At 37.3% G+C, this 25047-nt stretch overlaps 1 protein-coding gene across 1 annotated transcript; it reads right to left on the bottom strand.

Moving 5' to 3' along the window:
- Positions 1–5480: 5480 nt before the first annotated feature.
- LOC142175133 (uncharacterized) lies at positions 5481–7473 on the bottom strand. The gene is made up of 3 exons (XM_075241705.1): positions 6960–7473; positions 5972–6534; positions 5481–5765 (listed from the first exon to the last, which is right to left on the bottom strand). The coding sequence occupies exons 1-3, from the start codon at positions 7471–7473 to the stop codon at positions 5481–5483; spliced, it is 1362 nt and encodes a 453-aa protein (XP_075097806.1).
- Positions 7474–25047: the final 17574 nt, after the last annotated feature.

The raw sequence follows: 25047 nt of genomic DNA, 5'->3' as shown, positions 1-25047 counted from the left end.
GTTTCTTATGGTTGGGCATGTCTCCAAGCAAGGTTGTTGATTTCGGTATTGATTTGATGCCGGGCACTGTATCGTATGGTACCGACAGAGTTAAGGAGTTGAAAGAGCAGCTTCAGGATTTCCTTGATAAGGGGTCCGTTGACAGGCCAATGTAGATTTGTGTTCTAACTTAAGTCGGCTTGGTTCGCTCCGAGTTGTAATGTTGAGGGATGTGTTGATTTGATTGTTATTGAGTGTATTAGTAATCTGGAGAGATCTATGAGCTACCTTTCTGTGTTGCGAGGTGTTATGATTTGTTGATTACAAACACATATGGTGCAGTTCTATTGAAGTTTCATAGTGGAAGTCGAGCGGGAAAAGTGATTGGGTGTTGCTTGGTGAATGGAGTATCGGTTATGTCCTTTCTGGTTTGTGTGGTGTATGTTATTTGCTTCACTGTGGGTATGATGATTGGCTTTGGTTCTAGACATCAATTGCACGTGGTCGTCAATTTCGAGTAGAGTGACTTAAGGTGTTCCATGGAGACTAGTGTTTGGATAGGGTTGCACATTATAGAGAAGTTATGTGGAGGTATGACCTAGCGGGTTAGATTAATGTGTCCTATTTCTACGATGTGAGACAGGTTCTCAACCTTGCGTTGTGGCAGTGCTAGTGAGCTTGCGGTACAACTCTTTCATTTGAGTCATTTTCATGATTTGAGTATGTTCGGATTATTGCTTATTGGTGTGCATATTGCGCAAGTTGGGGCCTTAGTCTGTACTGAGGTGTCATGTCACCTGAGTAGTTGTGTTGTATTAGATGAGATCGTTGGGATCTTTAATGAATATAAATGGATTCAATTTCAGCATGTCGGGAGGATAAATATCGAGGTTCAGCTCAAAAATTTGCTATGGTCCTTTCCAAAGGAGAAGTGGCCTTATGAATGGTTGATATGAGAAATGGTTATGGTTTATTGCATGTTTCAATTATCATTGTCAGTATATGGAAGTGTTGGAATGAGACTTTAGTTGATAAGATGTTTTCTATCGGTATTCGATTGTTATGTGCAGCTGCTGTGATGAGAAGCTATCACTGCGAGTGTTTGAGTTATGTGGTATATCATGTGATTGCACCTGAGATAACAGATATGGTTTGTTACAGCTTGTTCGGACTTATTCATAGTATAAATGTGAGATTCTGATCGTATTGAGGATTTTAGAAGCAAAAATGTGGTTCTATGGTTTATGGACTAGGATGGATTGTGAAATTTCAGTTATATTGTGTTATCGAACCTATATGAAATAGGGTGACGTGGGATCATCCCCAGGTATGTGCATGGTGAGGTTATTCAGCAATTGGTTGGCTTTTGGAACAATACTGGGCACGTTCGAGGATGAACGCATGTTTAAGTGAGGGAGGATGTAAAGACCCGATCGGTCGTTTTGAGCTTTTGCACTTCGCTCGCCAATTCTCAACCATGATTTGCCCCGTGTGATGTAATATGACTTATGTAAATCATTGATTTTGGGTTTCAGAGTAATCAGAATGAATTTGGACGAACAGTTCTCAGTTTAATGCTTGAAATTTGAAAGGTTTGACCAAGATTTGACTTGTTTGTATATGATCTCGGATCGGAATATTTATGATTTGGTTAACTCCGTTGGGTGATTTGGGACTTCGGAGCGTGATCAGAATGCATTTTAGAAGTCTGTGGAAGGTTTAGGCTTGAATTGGCGAAATTGAGATTTCGGCGTTTTCCGGTTAATAGGTGAAATTTTGATATCGAGGTTGGAATGGAATTTTGGAAATAGGAGTAGGTCCGTTGTGTCATTTGTGATGTGTGTGCAAAATTTCAGGTCATTCAGACGAGGTTTGATAGACTTTTTGATCGAATTCAGAATTCGGAAGTTTTGGAATTCTTAGGCATGAATCCGGGGGTGATTTGATGTTTTGATGTTGTTTTGAGTGTTCCGAAGGTTGGAACAAGTTTGAATTATGTTATGGGGTGTGTTGGCATGTTTGGTCGGGGTCCCATGAGGCTCGGATACGTTTTGGAAGAGTTTTTGGATGATTTTGGCGTTTTGAGCATAAGCATGTAATGATCCAAATGTTCATTTTTAGTTCTAGAAATCGAAATTTGATTTTGAGACTTCCAGAATTTTGATAATGAATTATAGGAGTGATCTGGAAAGTTTGGTCTAATTTCATCAAGTCGCGATTGGGTTTTTGACGTGAATCATGAGTTAATTGTTTAACGAGCAAAATGGATATCGCACTGAGCAAACGAGCTTCGAATTGAGTTTCGATTGAAGGACTATGTTCGTATCATTATTTGTGACTCATAGGAACAAGAATCATCGAATTTTGAGTTCGTATGATGGAGTTAGAGCCTTTTTAGTGAAATTAAAGACTGCTGGTGCATCAGATCTGGTGTGCACCTTTTAGCAACCAGATTGGACGTTTTAGCAACGGGAATTAAGCCTTTAGCAACCAGAATCAGATTTATTAAAGCTGTCACGTTTTGTTAGCTCATTTTGACATTTTTTTGGTGAAAGAACACGGCTTGGGGCGATTTTTAAGCAAGAAATCATGGGAAATATTGAGGTAAATCACTTGTGATTATTTCTGCTCCATAATATTAAATTATCATCGAATAATCCGATTAGATTACATGTTTATCAACTAGTAAAAAGAGCAAATTGTCCTGGGGCTCGAGTTTTTGATCTGGCCACTCTCCTTCACATATGAAGTATTCTCCTTCTCCTTCATTATCTTTTCTTCCCACAAATTCCCAGATGCACACCAGTAAGCATGTCTTTGGCCAATATTTTCTTGTTTTTTTCTTATGAAAGAAGACGGTAGTTGCTAAAAAAATCATAGTACCAAACTTCGTCAACCTGTGTCTGACAGAAAACGCTTTGATGGAATTAAATTTGGTGAAATGGAGCATGACTGTCTTATAGCTCATGGTACTGCAGCGAATTTGCATGAACGCCTTTTCACACTTGGAAAGACGTTCATGCAAATATGTGGAAAATGCAAGAATATGACAAATGTAATTCAGAGGTCCGTACAAGGTGGTAAAGTAAGGTGATCGTATTGTGCTTCTGTGAATCAGTTGAAGACATAGTGAAGGTTCATGGAATGTGGTTAAGAAAACCAAGAAGAGCAACTAGGACATGACTATAGAGAATATGAAGACACTGTGAATTTTTTGAATTGAGAATAACTTGTAAACAAAAAACTAATTTTTTCTTTTGTTCCAAGGATGTAAGTGAAAACAAAATTGGATTTTGTGAATATACATTATTTTGTGTGAATTATGTGACTTGGATTGATTCAAATATGTTTGTGTCTTTTTTCATGAATTTCAAGTATATTTTTGTTGAAATTCAGCATGCTAAACTTGAGCATGAAGTAAACAACTTTTACTTTTTAAGCTGAAGTTTTGGTTAAAAGCCATAACAAAAGTGTCAAATGTACAACAAAAACTTCAGCTCATCACTAAATACACTAAATAACTTCAGCAGTTTCTGCGTAAGTTATTTGAAAAAGCTTTACGACAAAAATTATCGAGTCCAGGACAAAAACTTCAGCTTATCAAGTGCTGAAGTTTTTAGAAATGCACTAAATAACTTCAGCACATTGGGCTGAAGTTTTTGAAAAAGCTTTACGACAAAACTATTGAATCCACGATGAAAAACTTCAGCTTATGATGTGCTGAAGTTTTTGGAAATGAACTAAATAACTTCAGCACATTGGGCTGAAGATTTTGAAAAAGCTTATGACAAAAACTTCAGCATGTTTTGGTATTTTTTTAAGTTGATACTAATCTTTTTTGCATTTACTATCTACTTTTTGTCTTTTGTCACCTACTTCATCTTTCATTTAAATTTGTTTGACTATATAGTAAATGATCCGAAAAGATATTCTTCAGGCTGAAGTTATCTTTTTTACTATAGAAAAACTGTGGGCTTTATTAGGGCTGAAGTTACATTTCTTTTTGCATTTACCACATACTTGTTTTTACCACCTACTTATCTTGTTTCATTCAATTTCTCTGAACGTAAAACAGTAAAAACAGCTGAAAAGTTACTTTTACGTTTACAGATATTAAATTGATTAGGTGAGCTCTTTGTCTATATTAACAATCTCTTCACTTGAAAATTTCATAGTCATTAATATACTTGCATCTTATTTCTTTAAATTTATATTCATCCTTAGTCTTTCAGCTTTTGTTAAAGAAAAATGTCTGGTGCAAGCGGAAGTAGGAAGCCTAATATGGATGAAATTATGCGGAAGTGGGAGAGTTTGAAGTGTGAGTGGTACAATAACAAACCGATGGCTAATCTTATGCTTTTGTGGGATCAAATAAAGGCTGATTGGGAGAGAATCAGACCAAAACTCTTTGCCAATGAATCATTCCAGAACAGGCTTAACCTGGAACGTAGTTGTGGAGGTTATTCAACCTCGTTCGACAAGGTTGTGCAGTAGTTTGATAGTTTTCAGTTTCCCAGCTGGAACGACTATTCTAAGCTGCAAAACAACCTGAAGACTCTTCTTCCTCTTATGGACAGAGTAATCGTCGAACAAAGTCAGCTGCGTGATGAATTCAACAAGTTGAAGATTGATCTTCTTGGATTCAGTGGTCTTTTGCCTGACTACCCTATAGTTATCTTCGATACTGATGATGATAAGATATTTAGAGAAACTGAGGAGTACTGTGATGATGATGATGATGATGATGATGGTGATGATTGTTAGTGTTTGTAATCCTTTTTTATGTTTTAATGCTATGCTTTTTTGTTTACTTCAGCCCATAGAGCTGAAGTTTTTAGGTTCATTTTGTATAACTTCAGCCTAGAGAGCTGAAGTTTTGTTTGTACTTTGTTTGTTGTTCTCATCTCTTTTTATATCAATGTAATTGTCATCCTCTTTGTTCTTAGCTTTCTATTGCATTATCCTTGTTATTTGCTGGTATTTGCTTTATATTTTTTAGTTGCAGTATGGTTCTTAGTTTTTATTAAGTTCTTTTTCTATAACTTCAGCTTAGAGATGATGTAGCTTTTGTTTGTACATGTGTTTCTTTTTGTGTGTTGTATGTGTATGTGTGTGTGTGAGTGTGTGTATGTGTGTGTGTTTGTTTAAGGATATGTATTTCACATACTGTAAGCTGAAGTTTTTTATCGCAGAAGTCATTGCGTACTTTTTTAAAATGCAACCAAACCTGTAAGTCTGCGCAACAAAAATGAGTTATTTGTACTTTAGCAGTATATAAAATAGTCCAAGAGCTTTTTTTTATTCCTATGAAAAAAACACATTTCAATTATGTCATACAATAAAGAAAGTCTAAATTCAGACCAAGAATTATTCAAGGTTGGAATATTTTTCAATGTGTTTCTTGGAATATGGATGAGGTGCTGGAGAAGACAAGCAAGTTGTTCTGTTATGCCCAACTTGTTTACATCGACTGCATTTTGGTAGACTTAAATGGTACTGATTCAGTCGTAGGCAATAGGCATATGCCTCATCTTTTGTCTTCTTCCTTGTAAAATCTCTACATCGGGAGGTTTTGTGATCTCAGATTGTATATTTTGTGGTATATCCCATGATTTTTGATCTCCCACGATATTCACATGTCCTTCATATGTTTTCAACCATGTTTCCCTTGAATACCAAGTTGAGCAGTAATCAGATTTCTGCAAATATCTCTTGTTAATAGCAGCACTTGCATGTGAACAGGGCAATTCATCAAGTTGGAATTCCAGGCAGTCACAAGTTCTCTTCTTTAAGTCCACAATGAATTTGATTCATTCAGTATTTATTCTAAACAACATTGAGTCAAGGTTGAACACCTAACAAGGAATAAAAAATTAAGACAAACTATATTAGTGTATTTTTGCTTCAAAAAGAAAAAGTATGAAATTTTTTTAATGTAAGCAGTAAATCACTGCAACAGATATAAAAAGCTGAAGTTAATAAATATACTCACAAACATTTTGCAAGCCAAGTTCATCTTCGTAGTCATCTCTTCTTCTGCCCATATTGATACTCTGTGAAAAGTTTCATTTGCCTTTTTTCTCCGTTTGTAAAACCACTCTCCCAACTTTTTTTGGATGAAATCTAACATTCTTAAAATAGGCATTTCTCTCCTTTTTAGTAAAACAAAATTCATTGATTCTACCATGTTTGTTGTTAGCATATCATAACGTCGTTGTGGGAACCACGATCTCTCAAGAGGCTCTTCCATTATGTAATTGTATGTTTTCTTGTCAATACTTTTGAGTTGGGACATTAACTGATTAAAATCTTCACGATTGTATGACCTTGCAGCACTTTGAAAAAGATTTATTACCGTGGTTTTTGTATGTCTTTGCTTTAAATTTTTCTCAAAGTGATAGAGGCAGATACCATGGTGAGCTTCATGAAAAACTTTTCTAGTCCCATTTGCAATCGATTGGTTTCTATCTGACAAGAAAACCAGTTCACAACGGACTTGAATTGCTTTTCTCATTTCCCTGAAGAACCAAATGTATGCCTCATTGTTTTCTGAATCTGCTACACCAAAACATAGAGGAAAGATTTGTTGTTTTCATCCTTTGATAGAGCAACAAATAGAACACCACGATATTTTGACTTTAAAAATGTTGCATCTACTGCAATCAGGGGTCTACAGTAGGACCAACCGGCTACTGATGCCATAGGAGCAAAGAACATGTAAGCAAATCTGTACAGTGAAACACAAAAAAATATATCATAAGGTGTAAAGTTTTTCAAATAGGAACATTTGAAACTTCAGGCTGATGGTTAGTATTGTTTTGCTTACCTATTTTACGCATCTCTTTTTATGCTTGTGTACGTTCCTGGATTTTTGCCCACCATCATGTGTAGGTATGAAGGAAGAATCTGGTAGTTCTCTTCAGGTGTTCCCCTTATGCAAGCAACAACTTTTTAAATAGCACGCCATGCCTTGTGATAACCAATGTCGATTCCAAATTTCTTTTTCATTTCATTTTCTACAAAGGCTGGTGTAACCTTTATCTTTTTGTCTTGAACATGTTCTATAATTTGTTCACTTATAAAATTTGATGTAGCATGCTTCTGATCTGATTTTCTTGCATCAACCGAGCATTCATGGATGTTATGATATTTTATCACCCTGAATAGTGTGAAATTTTTTATTCTGTTAGCACGTACATTCCAACCACATTTGTCCACGATGCATTTCAGCTCGTATCTCTTTGAACATGATCTAACAGTAGTGAATTCAACTTTCTGGTTTATCTCCAAGCTGTAGAAAAATTTAGTCATGTTTTGTTTGTTCTCAAACATTGATCCAACTCTTACTTCCTCAGGCAACGCATCGTGCCTAAGTATTTTACATAGTGGAGATTCTTTCAGCTTTCTCCTCACTCTTTTTCTTGATTTCTGAGAAACACAAGAACTTTCATCAATTTCTTCAATTCTATCTGATATTATCGGTATAAGCTCCATGTTTACTTCATCTTCGTTGTTACTTATCATTGCAGAAGGTAACAAAAAGCTTTGTTGGATTGTGTGTTAGTTGTCAATTTGCATTATTAGTTGTCCTTCTTCTTCTTGGTCATCGACAAACTGGTATGAATTTATTGGAGGAGGGGGTAATTGTTGCATCATTATATATTCTGAAGCAGCTGTAATGTTAGAAGGTTGTTGCTCATTGTCTACTTCCATTATTGGTTGTCTTACATCATGTTGATAATCAACAAAAGGTTTTGAATCTATCGCATTTGCAAGCGATTGTTTGAATGCTGAAGATTTTGAAGATTGTATTTTTTCGATGATGAAATGACAATTTTTGTAGGGTGAATCAGTTGTAAGCAAATGTAAACAGGTACTGAGTTCTTCATCTGAAGTTACAAGCATTTCTTTGCTTGTATTAGTTTGATATCAAACCATACTTTTAGTGCATATCAGGTTGAATCAATATTTGCAACTTCACTAATTTTTTTCAGGAGAGTATTGAATGATATATGCTTATTAAGTAGAACAAGTTTTGTATCATGATCCAAGTATTTGATATCAGGAGTCCAACTCCCATTGAAAGTTATAACAACGTAAATCGAACTCAGCCTGCAGATTCATGTTTAGTGGCAAGTATTAGGAAAGTGAACAGAAGAATTTTTAGGTTGTTTGTGTTGAAGTTTTTACAAATGAACTAAATTACTTAGGCATCTTCTGCTGAAATTTTTTATAAAGAGATGTATGATATAATTAATGAATGCTGCACAGAAAACTTCAGCTTATTAAGCTGAAACTGGATGAGCTCATAGATAAGTACAACAGGGAGCTGGAAGAAATTAACAACAAGCTTGATACGCTTGTCATGTATGCAAGATTTGATAATCTTGCTGATGAAGATGCTCGTTCATCTGGTAGTGACGACGATGATGGTGATGATGGTATGGACGATTAGTTTTTCTTTTTGTTATTTATGTTTATTTTGTTCCTTATGTAATTTAATTTATCTTTTTTGATGTATAATGAAATATTCAGTTTTTGTTTTAAGTTTTTTCTGCGTTTTTTTTAATATTAATTCTATTCAAAGTCGAAAAATAACAGAGGAAATGAACTATATAACTTCAACAGGAATTAACAAAAACTAATCCGAATATTAAGCATTTTTTGGTATGAAGTTTTTTCAAACAATCATAATAAAATACACAGTGCTTGATGAAAACTTCAAGCATGAACTAAAAATTCTTTTTAAACATAGAAAATAACAGAACAATTAACAAAAACTTATTCGAAAAATTACATATTGCACGAAAAAATATTAAGCATTTTTAGCAGATGAACTAAAAAAACTTCAGCATACAAAAAATGATATGAAAAATATTTTACATATTCCTGAAAACATAAGCATTTTTTGGTATGAACTTTTTCCAAAAAATGATAATAAAATACATAGTGCGGGAGGAAAACTGCAGCTCCATTAGCCGAAGTTTTTACAAATTAACTAAAGAACTTCAGCACATGTGCTGTAATTTTTTGTGCAATATAAAATTTTAATTTATGTTTTATTTTTTACCCAGTGTAGGAGGAAAACTTCAGCTCCTCCTGCTGAAGTTTTTAAATATAAACTAAAAAACTTAAGCATTTATGCCGAAGTTTTTTGTGCAATATGAAATTTTAATTGATATTTTTTTTACCCAGTGTAATAGGAAAACTTCAGCTTTTCCTGCTGAAGTTTTTAAATATTAACTAAAACGTTTCAGCACCTATGCCGAAGTTTTTTGTGCAATATGAAATTTTAATTTATGTTTTATTTTTTTTACCCAGTGTAATAGGAAAACTTCAGCTCCTCCTACTGATGTTTTTAAATATTATCTAAAAAACTTCAGCACTTATGCCGAAGTATTTTGTGCAATATGAAATTTTAATTTATGTTTTATTTTTTTTACCCAGTGTAATAGGAATATTAACAAAAAAACTTCAGCACCTATGCCGAATTTTTTGCGCATAGGTGTTTTAAATATTAAAACACTCATATAATGTTTTAATATAATTTTTTCTTCGATGTGTTATTTGTCAGCTCGTTTTGCTGAATTTTTTAGATATGAACTAAATAACTTCAGCTTGTTTCAGCATATTTGTCGGATTAGTATGTTAGAATTCATCGTCAAACAGATTTAGAATGCAAATTCAGCATATCAGTGAAGTTCGTCAAACAACTTCAATCAATCAATCAGAAAACATGTAATTCAAAAACTATTTTGAATTCTGAAGATGAATTTGAAAACTTACAATGTATTTTTTAATTTTGAATTTGGAATTTGAATCTGGTTCAAATTTGGTTTGCGAGAGGCGATCTCAGGAGAGACAGACTGATGGAGGAGATACTGAGAAGTTCTGGAATTTGAATCTGGGTATGCTTGATGCATCATTTATATGTTTTGGAAGGGGTATAATGGTCATATTATTACGGATTTTTTGTTAGTTGGTTACGAAACCAATAGTTTTTAAAAATAGGGTATAGGTTAAAAGGTGGAATAAAAATAGGGTACGGCTGCAAATCCCCCGCCCCGTGTAATTTATACTGGGTTTCAGACTCGATATTTGAGGCTCGGTAGCACCAAGCTATCCTGAATTCTTATGTGTGTCAATTTTAATATTTAATAATTTTGTGTGTTTGTTTTATAAATTAAATAATTAATTTTTGTAAATTGTAATTGGATAGAGTATATACCTATAGGTTCCAAGCTCAATATTTGAGCCCAGTAGCACCAAGCTATCCTGAATTCTTATGTGTGTCAATTTTAATATTTTCATAATTTTGTGTTTTTATTTTATAAATTAAATAATTAATTTTTGTAAATTATAATTGGACAGAGTTTATGTTTGATCTATCAATATAATAGATACTTAAACTACAGGGATTCTACGCTAAAAGGCTCTACATTTTACTACACTAAAAGGGCACTAGTCTTTAAGCAAATAAATAATCTAAACAAAATAAAACAACAAATATATTTTAATAACATAACATTCACGAAATTACATATAAAATAATAAAAGAAATTTATGAACATTTTTATTAAAAAAAATTTATTTCTCAACTTTTAAATATTTTTTTAAAGCACTAATATCTTAATCCGGATAAAAATAACATACTAGTTTAATCGCAAACAAAATACAAAACAACATGGAAACACATTTAAGACAACTAATATGCATTATTATACGAGTTTCGACATAAACTAAATTGGAATACCTCGATTTATGTTTTTAGAAAAGTCGATAAATTAAAATTTTGAGCTCGAAACAAGGAAACCACAACAATAGACCTACAATCTTATCTTTTTGTGTGACGAGTGGGGTCCACTCGGAATTTTTTTGGAGAAAATGGGTGGGGGGCGCTGCTGTTTTGTTTTTTTAAGAATGGGGGAAGTTTGATTCTGTCGTTGGGGAAGAAGAAGGGTTTTTTAATGAGAGGATATAGCGCGGTATTACACATCGCTATATATAACGCAGCATTACAGTACGCTATTGTGACGAACCGGCCGGTCGTCTTAAGAATTAATGCCCCAATCCCCTATTAATTGCTTTTCCCAAGTTTATTTCTGCTAATGTGATTTGCCGGAATGTTCGGTTTTGAGTTTTGGGAAGTTTCGGGACACTTAGTCCCTAAATGAGAGCTTAAGTGTTGGAAGTTGACCGTAGTCGGAACATTGTGAAGACGGCCTCGGAATGGAAATCCCACGGTTCTGTTAGCTCCGTTGGATGATTTCGGGTTTAGGGGCGTGATCGGATTGTGTTTTGGAGGTCCATAGCTAATTTAGGCTTGAAATGGCGAGAGTCGAATTTTTGAAGTTTCCGGTCAGATAGTGAGATTTTGATCTAAGGGTCAGAATAGAATTCCGAAAATTGGAGTAGCTCCGTAGTGTTGAATGTGACGTGCTTGCAAAATTTCAGGTCGTTCGGACGAGATTTGGTAGACGTTTTGATCGAAATCATAAGTTAAGAGTTCTTTGAGTTCTTAGGCTTGAATCCTATGTTAAATTGATGCTTTGATGTTGTTGTGAGTGTTTCGAAGTTTTGAACAATTTTGAATGATGTCATGGGATGTGTTGACACAATTGGTTTGAAGTCTCGGGGACTCGGGTGAGTTCTGGGTAGGTTCCGGGATGTTTTAGGCCGAAAATCATAACTGTTGCAGGTCCAGAAGAGTTGCAGGCCTCAGAACCCACCAGTGCGGTCCGCACAAAGTCCAGTGCGTCCGCGGTGGAGGCTGTGCAGCCGCACAAAATGCAGTGCGGTCCGCGGTGGGGACTGTGCGGTCTGCGGTGAGGAAAATTTTACTGGTCCTACTTTGGAAGCTCACATCTTTTGATCTACAAGGATTTTTGGGATGATTCAAAAACAAAAGTTGTAGTAGCCTTTCATGCCTAGTTTCCAGAAAGGTAAATAAATCACAATTTAAACATCTGTAGCGAAAGTTATGACCAAAATACTAAAGTCTGTCACTGCAGTCAAAACCTGTGCGGCCGCAGTCATTTTTGTGCGGACCGCACTGGTTTTATGTGAACCGTGGTCGTTTTTGTGCGGTTCGCAGAGGTGGAAATCTGGGGGGTGCCCTATAAATACGAGGTTTTGGGTTTTTATTTCATATTTTGACCTAGAGAGCTCGGATTTTGGCGATTTTTTGAAGTTCTTTTAAGAAATTCATCGGGGTAAGTGATTCTAACTCAGATTTGGCTAGAGTACATGAATCCATCATTTAATTCGTGATTTGGGATGGAATTTGAGAAGAAAACTTGTGAAATCTTTGAAAAATGTAAAATGATGATTTGAAGGACCAAATTGTCACGACCCGAATTTTCCACCCTCGGGAGTCGTGATGGCGCCACTAGTGAAAGCTATGCAAGCCAACCAACTGAACTATCTACCTTATTTCCATTTTTAATCCGATAACGGTTAAGAGCCAACAATTAGATAACAACAGAATTGAATAAGCGGAAGACTAAATTGTAGTGATTTAATAATACTGCTAATACCAAACCATAACAAATCTACCCAAGACTTGTGTCACAACTTCACAGACTGTCTAGGAATACTACAAATAAAGGTCTGAAAGAAATAAATACAATACTGTCTCTGGAAATACATGAAAGAAACAGGAATAGTAGATAGAAGGAGACGCGCCAAGGCCTGCGGACGCCTGCAGGACTACCACGGATCGCCTGATGAACAAGAAAACAGCAATCTCACTGCAGTCCAAAGTCTACAACACCGGGATCTGCACAAAAGAGTGCAGAGTATAGTATCAGCACAACCGACCCTATGTGCTAGTAAGTGCCTAGCCTAACCTCGGCGAAGTAGTGACGAGGCTAGGACCAGACTATCAAATAAACCTGTGCAATATAGCGTACAAAAATAAAAGGAAGCAGATAACAATGATGGCAACAATGACCAACCAGTGATGTAAATAGCAGGCCACAAGAACACCATAAATGTTTCTCAACAAATAATAGATACAAGTGCAATCAATTCATCAAGTCCTTCAAATATAAATCTTTTGCCTATAAATCCTTCAAGTAATAATCTCCAAGATAATATGCTTTTCAATGAATATATATCGAATATATTTCCTTTACATAAAATATCTTTCAAATAAGCATCTTTCGAATATAATTCTTTCGAGTAAATGTCACCTTGTGACGCCTCATTCACTTAACATAAAGTAGAGTACAACTTCCAACCCAATTAGGAAATCGACAAAAAAATATGAAGTTATTTTTAGAAATCATTTGATAAAGAAGATACCCTTTTCAATTAAAGTACAATATCGAATGAATCCTTCACCTTTAATACGAGAAATCAATAAATCAAAACATAGTAGAAATTCCTTTTTTTTGTAAAGTACAACCTCAAACGGTTTAAGGAAAATTTAGTTGAGAAATCAATTGAGTTAAAAAAATGTAACAATTGTTGAAATTTGGAGTATTGAACATATATAAAAAAAAAAGTAAAAATAGAATATCAAAAGAATTATAAAGGAATCAAAATCCAATCACTAACAAGAATGAGGGAAACAAAAGCATATTTCACTTTCTTTTCAATCTTGTTGCAGGCATGCAACCCGATCCCATTTCATGTATCTCGTGGCAAGCGTGCCACCCGCTCCCATTTCATGTATCTCGTGGTAGGCGTACCACCCGCTCCCATTTCATTATGTCTTTTGGTAGGCGTACCACTCACTCCCATTTCATTATATCTTGTGGTAGGCGTACCACCTGCTCCCATTTTATTATATCTTGTGGTAGGCGTACCACCCGCTCCCATTTCATTATATCTTGTGGTAGGCGTACCACCCGCTCCCATTTCATTATATATCTTGTGGTAGGCGTACCACCCGCTCCCATTACATTATATATCTTGTGGTAGGCGTACCACCCGCTCCCATTTTATTATATATCTTGTGGTAGGCGTACCACCCGCTCCCAGTTACAAGCCAACAATAATCACAAGGAATCCCGGCAAGGGAACAAGAGCAATATAACAACTTTCCGGCAAGGGAACAATGATATTTCAATAGCATCCCGGCAAGGGAACAATACTATCAAAACAAACATCCTGGCAAGGCAACAATAATATCAAACAAACATCCTGGCAAGGCAACAATAATATCAAACAAATATCCTGGCAAGGGAACAATGGTGATAATAACATATGAAGCGCAATAAACCACAACCGAGTCATAACAATTATAATACAAGACTCACGGACATGCTTGACACCAACGTATAGATACTCGTCACTATGCCTATACGTCGTACTCTACAATTAACATGTAGCAATTAAGACACAACTCCTAATCCCTCAAGCTAAGGTTAGACCAAACACTTACCTCGCTTTGCAACCAATTCAAAATTCCAACAAGCCTTTGCCTCGCGAATTCGTTCGAAGCTTCAAATCTGGTCATAATAATTCAATATACTCAATATAAATCGTATGAATTAATTCCATATGAAAATACTAATTTCCCAACAAAATAATCGCTCGTGGTCGTTCGTGGGGCCCACATCTCGAATTCCGACGAAACTTACAAAATCCGATAACCCATTCAACCATGAGTTCACCCATACAAATTTTATCAAATTCCGATAACAACTCGACCTCCAAATCTAAAATTTTCATTTTTGGAAGATTTTGCAAAAATTTTGATTTCTTCCATTTAAATCCGAAGTAAACGATGAAAATAACCATGGATTTGTGTAATATAAACACTTTCGAGTATGGACACTTACTTGAGTTGAAATCGTGAAGAACACCTCAAAATCGCCCAAAATCCGAGTTTGAAACTCAAAAAATGAAAAAAAGACGTGTTGTTCGTCCTTTAACTGCCCAGAATTTTCGGGGGCACTATTCATGCGTTTTTACTGTTCACGGGATACTGTTCACGGGGTACTATACATTGAGTACTGTTCATTGGTACTGTTCACGGGTTACTATTTCTGCAAATTTTCTACTATTTTCCCAAGTCCGAAATCACTCCGAGACACCTCCGAAACACCCCCGAGCCCTCGGGGCTACTAACCAAACGCATGCACTAACTCAACAACATCCTACAAACTTAACCGTGCGATCAAATCGCCAAACTAACATCATATACCATGAATTAAGCTTTAAAATCCTAGAATTCTTTCAAATTTCATAAAACATCAAATTTTCCATTTTGAGTCCGAAACACGTCAAACGACGTCTGTTTTCAACCAAACTTTACAGAAAGTGCTTAAACCATATATAAGACCTGTACCGGACACCGGAACCAAAATACGGGCCCGATACCATCACTTTCTAATCAAATTTCATTTCCATTTTCCTTAAATATTTTCAGAAAACAATTTTACTCAAAAATTCATTTCTCGGGCCTGAGACCTCGGAATTCGATTTTGGCCATACGCCCAAGTCCCATATTTTCCTACGGACCTCCTGGGACTGTCAAATCTTGGATCCGGGTTCGTTTACTCAAAATATTGACCGAAGTCAACTCAGTTGAGTTTTAAAGCTTTAATTCATAATTTAATCCATTTTTCATACAAAAACCTTCCAGAAAATTATACGGACTGCGCACGCAAGTTGAGAAATTATTGATAGCTCTTTCAAGTTCTTAAAACACCGAGATGATTATTTAATTTAAAGATGACATTTTGGGTCATCACATTTTCCACCTCTAAAACAAACGTTCATCCTCGAACGTATTAAGAATTATTCTCAAGTTACCAAATTGATGATTTTACTTTTACACAATTATTCGCGGTTGATCCCACATTATCGCATTCGACATAAGTCCGACAACACCATTTAAATTGAGATCATTTCCTTTATCCGTATTCGTAAACTTCAAGACCAAATTTCTTACACTCCAATCATTTCTGGAAAGGTCCGATTTTTACGTCAACACACGATATTAGTCCCGACTGGCTATAGCAACTCGTGCCTACGCACCCATCAAATACGGGGTATTACATTCTCCCCCACTTAGGGTCATTCATCCTTAAATGAGAAGTAGAGTTTGTCTTCAAACACATAATGTAACTTATCTCTTTCTTTGCACATCTCAATATCCCAAATTTTCTAACTCCCAATTTTTTCAGAAATTTCGGCAGAGTCTCCCCTGTAATTGGGCCTATCCACCTATCAGAGTAACACCAAAATAACTCCTAACAACATGTCCACAACCCAACAACGCAACACAAAGTATATATCAATAACACTAATCTCCTCATTACAAGCACGACATTATCACAATGATATCTTGACATAAAACGCACCATATGTATGACCATAACCACATCTCTGGTCTTAATGGTTGCTCATAATAGATTACAACATCGCCAATTAACCTCATGTTAACAAAATTTTGTTTCAAACCTCCAGATTACTAACAACAAGGCATGGGGATCTTATAACTACTTACCCGAAGTAACGAATCACAATTTAACACCACCTGGGCTCTCACCATGTAGGCTAAAACTCAATAGTTACAATACAATTTTGGCAAATTATGCACAGAAATATTCATACAAGAATTTTCAAATAAGCCTAATAGGCATGACTCCCTACAAGTGCTACAACACAAATTTTATTTTCAGAAAAGGAGAATTTAAACACATAAAATTTTCACCACCAGGACCTCGTCCTTATATAAAATCCACCGCAGCTTGTAGCCCGATTTAAATATTTCATATCATATAAAAATGTGAGGATCTCATCCTCAACTCTGAATCACAAGTATTTTGCACATTGTGCCAACTAAAATTTCCATTTCCTTTCTTCCTTCTTTCAAATAATTTCGGTTAAACAAAATCACAACATACAATGATCCCTCTTACCGGTAGGGCATATAATTTACAATGGAAATAAATTATTTAGAAATTAAATCAAACTCATCGAATTAATTCACAAAAGTCACTTTTAGACTCACAACTATTTTTAATGACCAACATATAATGATAGACATGGCTATCTCCATATAATCTCCCAGCAAAAGTATTCACATATGTAGGTTTAAGAATTACGAAGCTCACTCATAAGTGGAGCACAATAGGAGAACTTTCATCGATACTCAAAACCGAATCAAGTTAAGGAAATTTTGAGTTTATAATAATTCGAGACCGTACTTATAACGATACCGTCTGGTGTAGCAACCTCAGCCATACCATATAAAACATATCAACGGACTGGGTCTCCACCTCTAAGAGTCTCACCTCCACCTCTAATATCCTGACCCCTACCTATGGTTGGTCATGTAAGTGGAGTAGTAACTGCAATGGGGCACGTAGCCTGAGTGCTTTGACTAAATATGTCTCTCCCAAGTCTAGGATAATTTTTCAAGATGTTCCTAGTATCTCCATTTTCATAACAACCCATCCGCAGTTCGGCTTCTCATACTAGGTCTGTACCGGATAACTTAAATAACCATTGCAGGAAATTTCATGCCACTAGTACATTAAAAGATGACTGCCCCACGCGAGTGTTATGATTAACTTAAGCACTACGAGTATACTGAATATGTTTTCATGACCCCGTTGATACTAAAATGTAGAATTATTAAGGACGCGGGAATATCTCAAGTCTTATCATCATCCCATTCAAATCGCAGCTTTTGATCATATACAAGTTTTGGAAAACCTTTCAATACCACATAAATACATCTCAGGCCAAAATTGGTATAACACACGACCCTGCAATTTGATCGTAGATAGTGGACTCCCCTCACTTGGCACGAAGCCATATGTCACAACATCTGATAATCCACAATATTTGACCTTCACAACTCAAATAAATCAACCAGACGTCAAGGTACGTTGAACCCCAACATGATTCATTAGGTGATCTTTTGATACGTCTACATCTTCCGTCGTAACCACAACTGGTCTAGTAAATACATTATCTTTCCACTACCTCTACTTGTCATCTCCAACACAGCAAAATCAACCCCATCGCTTTCGACTATCTTCACGTTCTGCAATACTTCATAGCAGCGGTCAAGAAAATCTCGCGGGTCCTCAAATGATGTACCGCTGAAAGTGGTAGCGAAGAGCTTGGTGAGACCTATCCAGCCTCCGCAAAGTCTCCGAAGACGTAATTGATCTATCACCGGTCTGTGACATTGTTTGGCTGAAAAAGCGGCATGTGACCTCGCCATTTGTGAAGGACAAGAGTAGAGGTTTCAATTTAGCAATGAGAGAACAAAATTGCACGACGGAGAAGAATGGGAGTGAAACTTTTCCTAACTCTGTAGCCTCTAGGGGATAAATACAGATGTCTCCGTACCGATCCCTCAGACTCTACTAAGTTTGTCTATGAATTGTGAGACCTATGTAACCTAGAGCTCTGATACCAACTTGTCACGACCCGAATTTCCCACCCTCGGGAGTCGTGATGGCGCCTACTAGTGAAAGCTACGCAAGCCAACCAACTGAACTATCTACCTTATTTCCATTTTTAATCCGATAATGGTTAAGAGCCAACAATTAGATAACAACAGAATTGAAAAAGCGGAAGACTGCATTGTAGAGATTTAATAATACTGCTAATACCAAACCATAACAAATATACCCAAGACTGGTGTCACAACTTCACATACTGTCTAGGAGTACTACAAATAAAGGTCTGAAAGAAAAAAATACAATACTGTCTCTGGAAATACATGAAAAAAACAGGAATAGTAGATAAAAGGAGACGCGCCAAGGCCTGCGGATGCCTGCAGGACTACCTCGGATCGCCTGATGAACAAGAAAATAGCAATCTCACTGCAGTCCAAAGTCTACAACACTGGGATCTGCACAAAAGAGTGCAGAGTGTAGTATCAGCACAACCGACCCCATGTGCTAGTAAGTGCCTAGCCTAACCTCGGCGAAATAGTGACGAGGCTAGGACCAGACTACCAAATAAACCTGTGCAATATAGCGTACAAAAATAATAGGAAGCAGATAACAATGATGGCAACAATGACCAACCAATGATGTAAATAGCAGGCCACAAGAACACCATAAATGTTTCTCAACAAATAATAGATACAAGTGCAATCAATTCATCAAGTCCTTCAAATATAAATCTTTCGCCTATAAATCCTTCAAGTAATAATCTCCAAGATAATATGCTTTTCAATGAATATATATCGAATATATTTCCTTTAAATAAAATATCTTTCAAATAAGCATCTTTCGAATATAATTCTTTCGAGTAAATGTCACCTTGTGACGCCTCATTCACTTAACATAAAGTAGAGTACAACTTCCAACCCAATTAGGAAATCGACAAGAAAATATGAAGTTATTTCTAGAAATCATTTGATAAAGAAGATACCCTTTTCAATTAAAGTATAATATCGAATGAATCCTTCACCTTTAATACGAGAAATCAATAAATCAAAATATAGTAGAAATTCCTTTTTTTTGTAAAGTACAACCTCAAATGGTTTAAGGAAAATTTAGTTGAGAAATCAATAGAGTTAAAAAAAATGTAACAATTGTTGAAATTTGGAGTATTGAACATATATAAAAAAAAGTAAAAATAGAATATCAAGAGAATTATAAAGGAATAAAAATTCAATCACTAACAAGAATAAGGGAAACAAAAGCATATTTCACTTTCTTTTCAATCTTTTTGCAGGCATGCAACCCGATCCCATTTCATGTATCTCGTGGCAGGCGTGCCACCCACTCCCATTTCATGTATCTCGTGGTAGGCGTACCACCCGCTCCCATTTCATTATGTCTTGTGGTAGGCATACCACCCACTCCCATTTCATTATATCTTGTGGTAGGCGTACCACCCGCTCCCATTTTATTATATCTTGTGGTAGACGTACCACCTGCTCCCATTTCATTATATATCTTGTGGTAGGCGTACCACCCGCTCTCATTTCATTATATATCTTGTGGTAGGCGTACCACCCTCTCCCATTTCATTATATATCTTGTGGTAGGCGTACCACCCGCTCCCAGTTACAAGCCAACAATAATCACAAGGAATCCCGGCAAGGGAACAAGAGCAATATAACAACTTTCCGACAAGGGAACAATGATATTTCAACAACATCCCGGCAAGGAAACAATACTATCAAAACAAAAATCCTGGCAAGGCAACAATAATATCAAACAAACATCCTGGCAAGGCAACAATAATATCAAACAAACATCCTGGCAAGGGAACAATGGTGATAATAACATATGAAGCGCAATAAACCACAACGAAGTCATAACAATTATAATACAAGACTCACGGACATGCTTGACACTAACGTATAGATACTCGTCACCATGCCTATACTTCGTACTCTACAATTAACATGTAGCAATTAAGACACAACTTCTAATCCCTCAAGCTAAGGTTAGACCAAACACTTACCTCGCTTTGCAACCAATTCAAAATTCCAATAAGCCTTTGCCTCGCGAATTCGTTCGAAGCTTCAAATCTGGTCATAATAATTAAATATACTCAATATAAATCGTACGAATTAATTCCATATGAAAATACTAATTTTCCAACAAAATCCGAAATTTAACTCAAAATTGCTCGTGGGGCCCACGTCTCGAATTCCGATGAAACTTACAAAATCCGATAACCCATTCAACTACGAGTTCACCCATACAAATTTTATCAAATTCCGATAACAACTTGACCTCTAAATCTAAAATTTTTATTTTTGGAAGATTTTGCAAAAATCTTGATTTCTTCCATTTAAATCTGAATTAAACGATGAAAATAACCATTGATTTATGTAATATAAACACTTTCGAGTATAGGATACTTACTTGAGTTGAAATCGTGAAGAACACCTCAATATCGCCCAAAATCCGAGTTTGAAACTCAAAAAAATGAAAAAAAGACGTGTTGTTCGTCCTTTAACTGCCCAGAATTTTCGGGGGCACTATTCATGCGTTTTTACTATTCACGGGATACTGTTCAAGGGGTACTATACACCGGGTACTGTTCATTGGTACTGTTCACGGGGTACTATTTCTGCAAATTTTCTGCTATTTTCCCCAAGTCCGAAATCACTCTGAGACACCTCCGAAACACTCTCGAGCCCTCGGGGCTCCTAACCAAACACATGCACTAACTCAACAACATCCTATAAACTTAACCATGCGATCAAATCACCAAACAAATATCATATACCACGAATTAAGCTTTAAAATCCAAGAATTCTTTCAAATTTCATAAAACATCAAATTTTCCATTTTGAGTCCGAAACACGTCAAACGACGTCCGTTTTCAACCAAACTTTACAGAAAGTGCTTAAACCATATATAAGACCTGTACCGGACACCAGAACCAAAATACATGCCCGATACCATCACTTTCTAATCAAATTTCATTTCTATTTTCCTTAAATATTTTCAGAAAACAATTTTACTCAAAAATTCATTTCTCGGGCCTGAGACCTCGGAATTCAATTCCGGGCATATGCCCAAGTCCCATATTTTCCTACGGACCTCCTGGGACCGTCAAATCTTGGATTCGGGTTTGTTTGCTCAAAATATTGACTGAAGTCAACTTAGTTGAGTTTTAAAGCTCTAATTCATAATTTAATCCATTTTTCACACAAAAACCTTCCAGAAAATTATACGGACTGTGCACACAAGTTGAGAAATTATTGATAGCTCTTTTCAAGTTCTTAAAATACTGAGATGATTTTTTAATTTAAAGATGACATTTTGGGTCATCACACAAATGGTATCGAAATTGGATAATTTTGGTATGGTTAGACTCGTGAGGATATGAGGATTCTGAAAATGTAAATTTTACCGGATTTCGAGACATGGGCCCAAGTGTCATTTTGATCATTTTACATAATTTCGCGTATTAGCTTAGAATTTAATTGTAGAATCAGTTACTTGAAGTGTTATTTACATTATGCAATTGAATTAAATAGATTTGGGTCATTTGGAGTCGAGTACTCATGGAAAAGACGTGGTGTTGGGTTGATTTTGAGCCGATTCAAGGTAAGTGGCTTGTCGAACCTTGTGTGGGGGCCTTCCCCTTAGGATTGGTATATTTGGTAATTGAAATGCCTTGTGCGTAAGGTGACAAAGCCTACTTGTGCTAATTGTTGGAAATCCGGTTTTCTTAAGTAATTACTAGTATGTTTCCTTTCCTGTTTCTATTTCTTGCACTATTAAGCGTGTTGTTAGCTTAGGAAAGCATGTCTAAGTGACTTAATTTGCTTTATTTGATTCAACATGCCTTACTTGAATTCTATGCAGCATGTTAGGCTAGAATTACTTGTTGCCTTAATATGAAATTTTGCCATTTCTGGATATCTTCCTGCTGTTGATGTGTATTTATTTTGGGACTACGGATGTGAGATTCTGGTAGCTCCCCCTTGTCTGTTTACTTTGAGACTACGGGTTAGATTCCTGGTAGATCCCCATACACATTTACTTTGGGACTATGGGTTAGATTCCCGGTAGATCCCCCTGCACAGTTATATGGAACTACGGGAATGCACCCGGTAGATTCCCCTAGTATTGGGTATTTAGTTTGGGACTACGGATCGGGATTCCGGTAGATACCCGCGCATTTATAGTTAGACTACGGGACGGGATCCCGGGATATCCTTCGGACATATATATGATGGACTACGAGATGGTATCCCGGGAGATCCATTGGCCAGGTAATTGGGACCACAGGACGGTATCTTAGAAGGTGCCCCGGTTGTTATCTCTGTGTTGAGCTGTATTTCTTTTCGTGGCTTGTTTTGTCTTTGATCTAGTTGTTGTTGTTCGGTCAATTCTATATTATTTCTTACTGTTACACTTATTTATACGGTTTTATTCCATACTGTTAACCCTCATATTGTATTTCACCTCAGTAGGGCCGTGACCTTCCTCCTCACTACCCAATCGAGGTTAGGCTTGGCACTTACTGAGTACCGCTGTGGTGTACTCATGCCCCTTCAGCGCATGTTTTTCATGTGCAGATCCAGGTACCGCTGATCAAGCCTACTATCATTGAGGAAGGTGACTGCTTAGAGACTCCGAGGTACATCTGCTGCATCCGCAGACCAAGAAGTCCCTTTCTATTCCCGCCTTTAGTATTTAGCCCTTTAGTACTTTTCTGTTCTTTACTAGAATTTCCGAAGCTAGAGCTATATAGTATTTCTTTTCTTAGCTTATGATTCATGGGTTTCCGGGTCTTGGATTTATGTTTGGTATTGAGAGTTAAACATGGTGTATGGCGAGTGGCACATTTATACACTGTCACTGCTTTATTTCTGTTTTAAATTGTTTACCTCCGCAAATTTTAGTTTTCTTCCGCAAATTAGGCTTACCTAGTCGTAGAGACTAGGTGCCATTACGATGGTTCATGAAGGGTGAATCAGGATCGTAACAAGTTGGTATCAGGGTTCTAGGTTCTTAGGAGTCATGGATCACAAGCAGGTCTATTAGAGTCTCGCTGATCGGTACGGAGGCGTCTGTACTTATCTACGAGAGGCTATGTAACTGTTAGGAAAATTTCCACTTCATTTGATTTCCTTGTTGTGCGATATTCTGATATCACCATTCTAAACTTTTATCTTCTATTCTCTCACATCTGGTGAGGACATGTACTACCCGAGATGATCAAGCACCCGCACCCCTATTGCAGCTGCCAGAGGCCGGGGCCAGGGTAGAGGCCGAGGACGCGCACGTAGTGCAGCCAGAGCACCTGCGCAAGCTGCCGTCGAGGTACCACCAGCGGATCCAGCCGGAGTCCAGTCACCTGACACGCCTACCACTACTACCACTCCAGCTCTTAAGGAGACTTTGTCATAGTTCATGAGCATGTACACCACTTTGACTCAGGCGGGGTTGCTTCCCCTTGCTGCAGCTACATCTCAGGCCGGGGGAGGAGCACAGACTCCCGCCGCCCGCACTCCTGAGCAGCGAGTGCATGTTGAGAGATTCAAGAAATATAAGCCTCATGTATTCAGTAGTCTAGCATCGGAGGATGCTCTGGGATTCCTTGATGAGTGTTACCGCATTCTCCATACCATGGGTATCTCAAGATAGAGCGGGCTTTCTTTCACTACCTTTCAACTTCGAGGAGCCGCCTATGAGTGGTGGCACACCTATGAGTTAGACAGTCCAGATGAGGTTGCTTCACTGACTTGGGCTTAGTTTTCAGATATGTTCCTGAGGGAGTATGTTCCTTAGAGCCTCAGGGATGCATGGCGCACAGAGTTTGAGCATTTGCGCCAGGGTGCTATGTCTGTTTCAGAGTATGCTGTCTGTTACACCAGTTTGGCTAGGCATGCACCAGCCTTGGTTTCTACTATTCGCAAGATAGTTCGCTGATTTAATGAGGGCTTTATTCCCAACATCAGGTCTAGCATGGCTCGCGAGTTAGATATGGATATTTCTTATCAGCAGGTGGTGAGCATCGCTAGGAGGATTGAGGGTATGCATGCTAGGGAGAGAGAGGAGAGGGAGGCCAAGAGGTCTCGAGAGTCGGGCCATTATTCTTGTGCTCGTACCCCAGCTACAGGTCGTCATGGTAGGGGTTATATGAGTCACCCTGTTCATTCAACTCTTCCAGCAGCAAGTGGCATTCCAGCTCCTCCTAGACCTCAGGAGCCTTATTATGCACCACCGATATCTAGCGCGCCTCCTGCGCGGGGTGCTTTCAGAGGTCAGTCCAGCAGACCTAGCCCGAGCCAGTCATAGCCACCATGTCCTCCCAAAGCTTGTTTTGAGTGTGGTGACACATTCCATATGGTGAGGGATTGCTCCAAACCTGGGAGGGGTGCACCTTCACAGACTTCTCAGCCACAACGTGCCCCTCAGAGTTCTCAGGCTATGGTTATAGCTCCAGTTGCTACCCCACCTGCTCAGCCAGCTAGAGGTGGAGATCAGGGAGGTAGAGGTCGTCCTAGAAGGGAAGGCCAGGCCAGATACTATGCCCTTCCTGCCCGTACCGAAGTTGTTGCCTCTGATTCTGTCATCACAAGTATTATATTGGTTTGCCACAGAGATGCATCGGTTCTATTCGATCCAGGCTCTACTTACTCTTATGTGTCTTCTTATTTTG

This window comes from Nicotiana tabacum, chromosome 21 (assembly GCF_000715075.1).
Source record: "Nicotiana tabacum cultivar K326 chromosome 21, ASM71507v2, whole genome shotgun sequence".
NCBI lineage: Eukaryota > Viridiplantae > Streptophyta > Magnoliopsida > Solanales > Solanaceae > Nicotiana > Nicotiana tabacum.
Note: the sequence above shows the minus strand (reverse complement) of the source record. Positions and strands in the feature narration are given on the sequence as shown.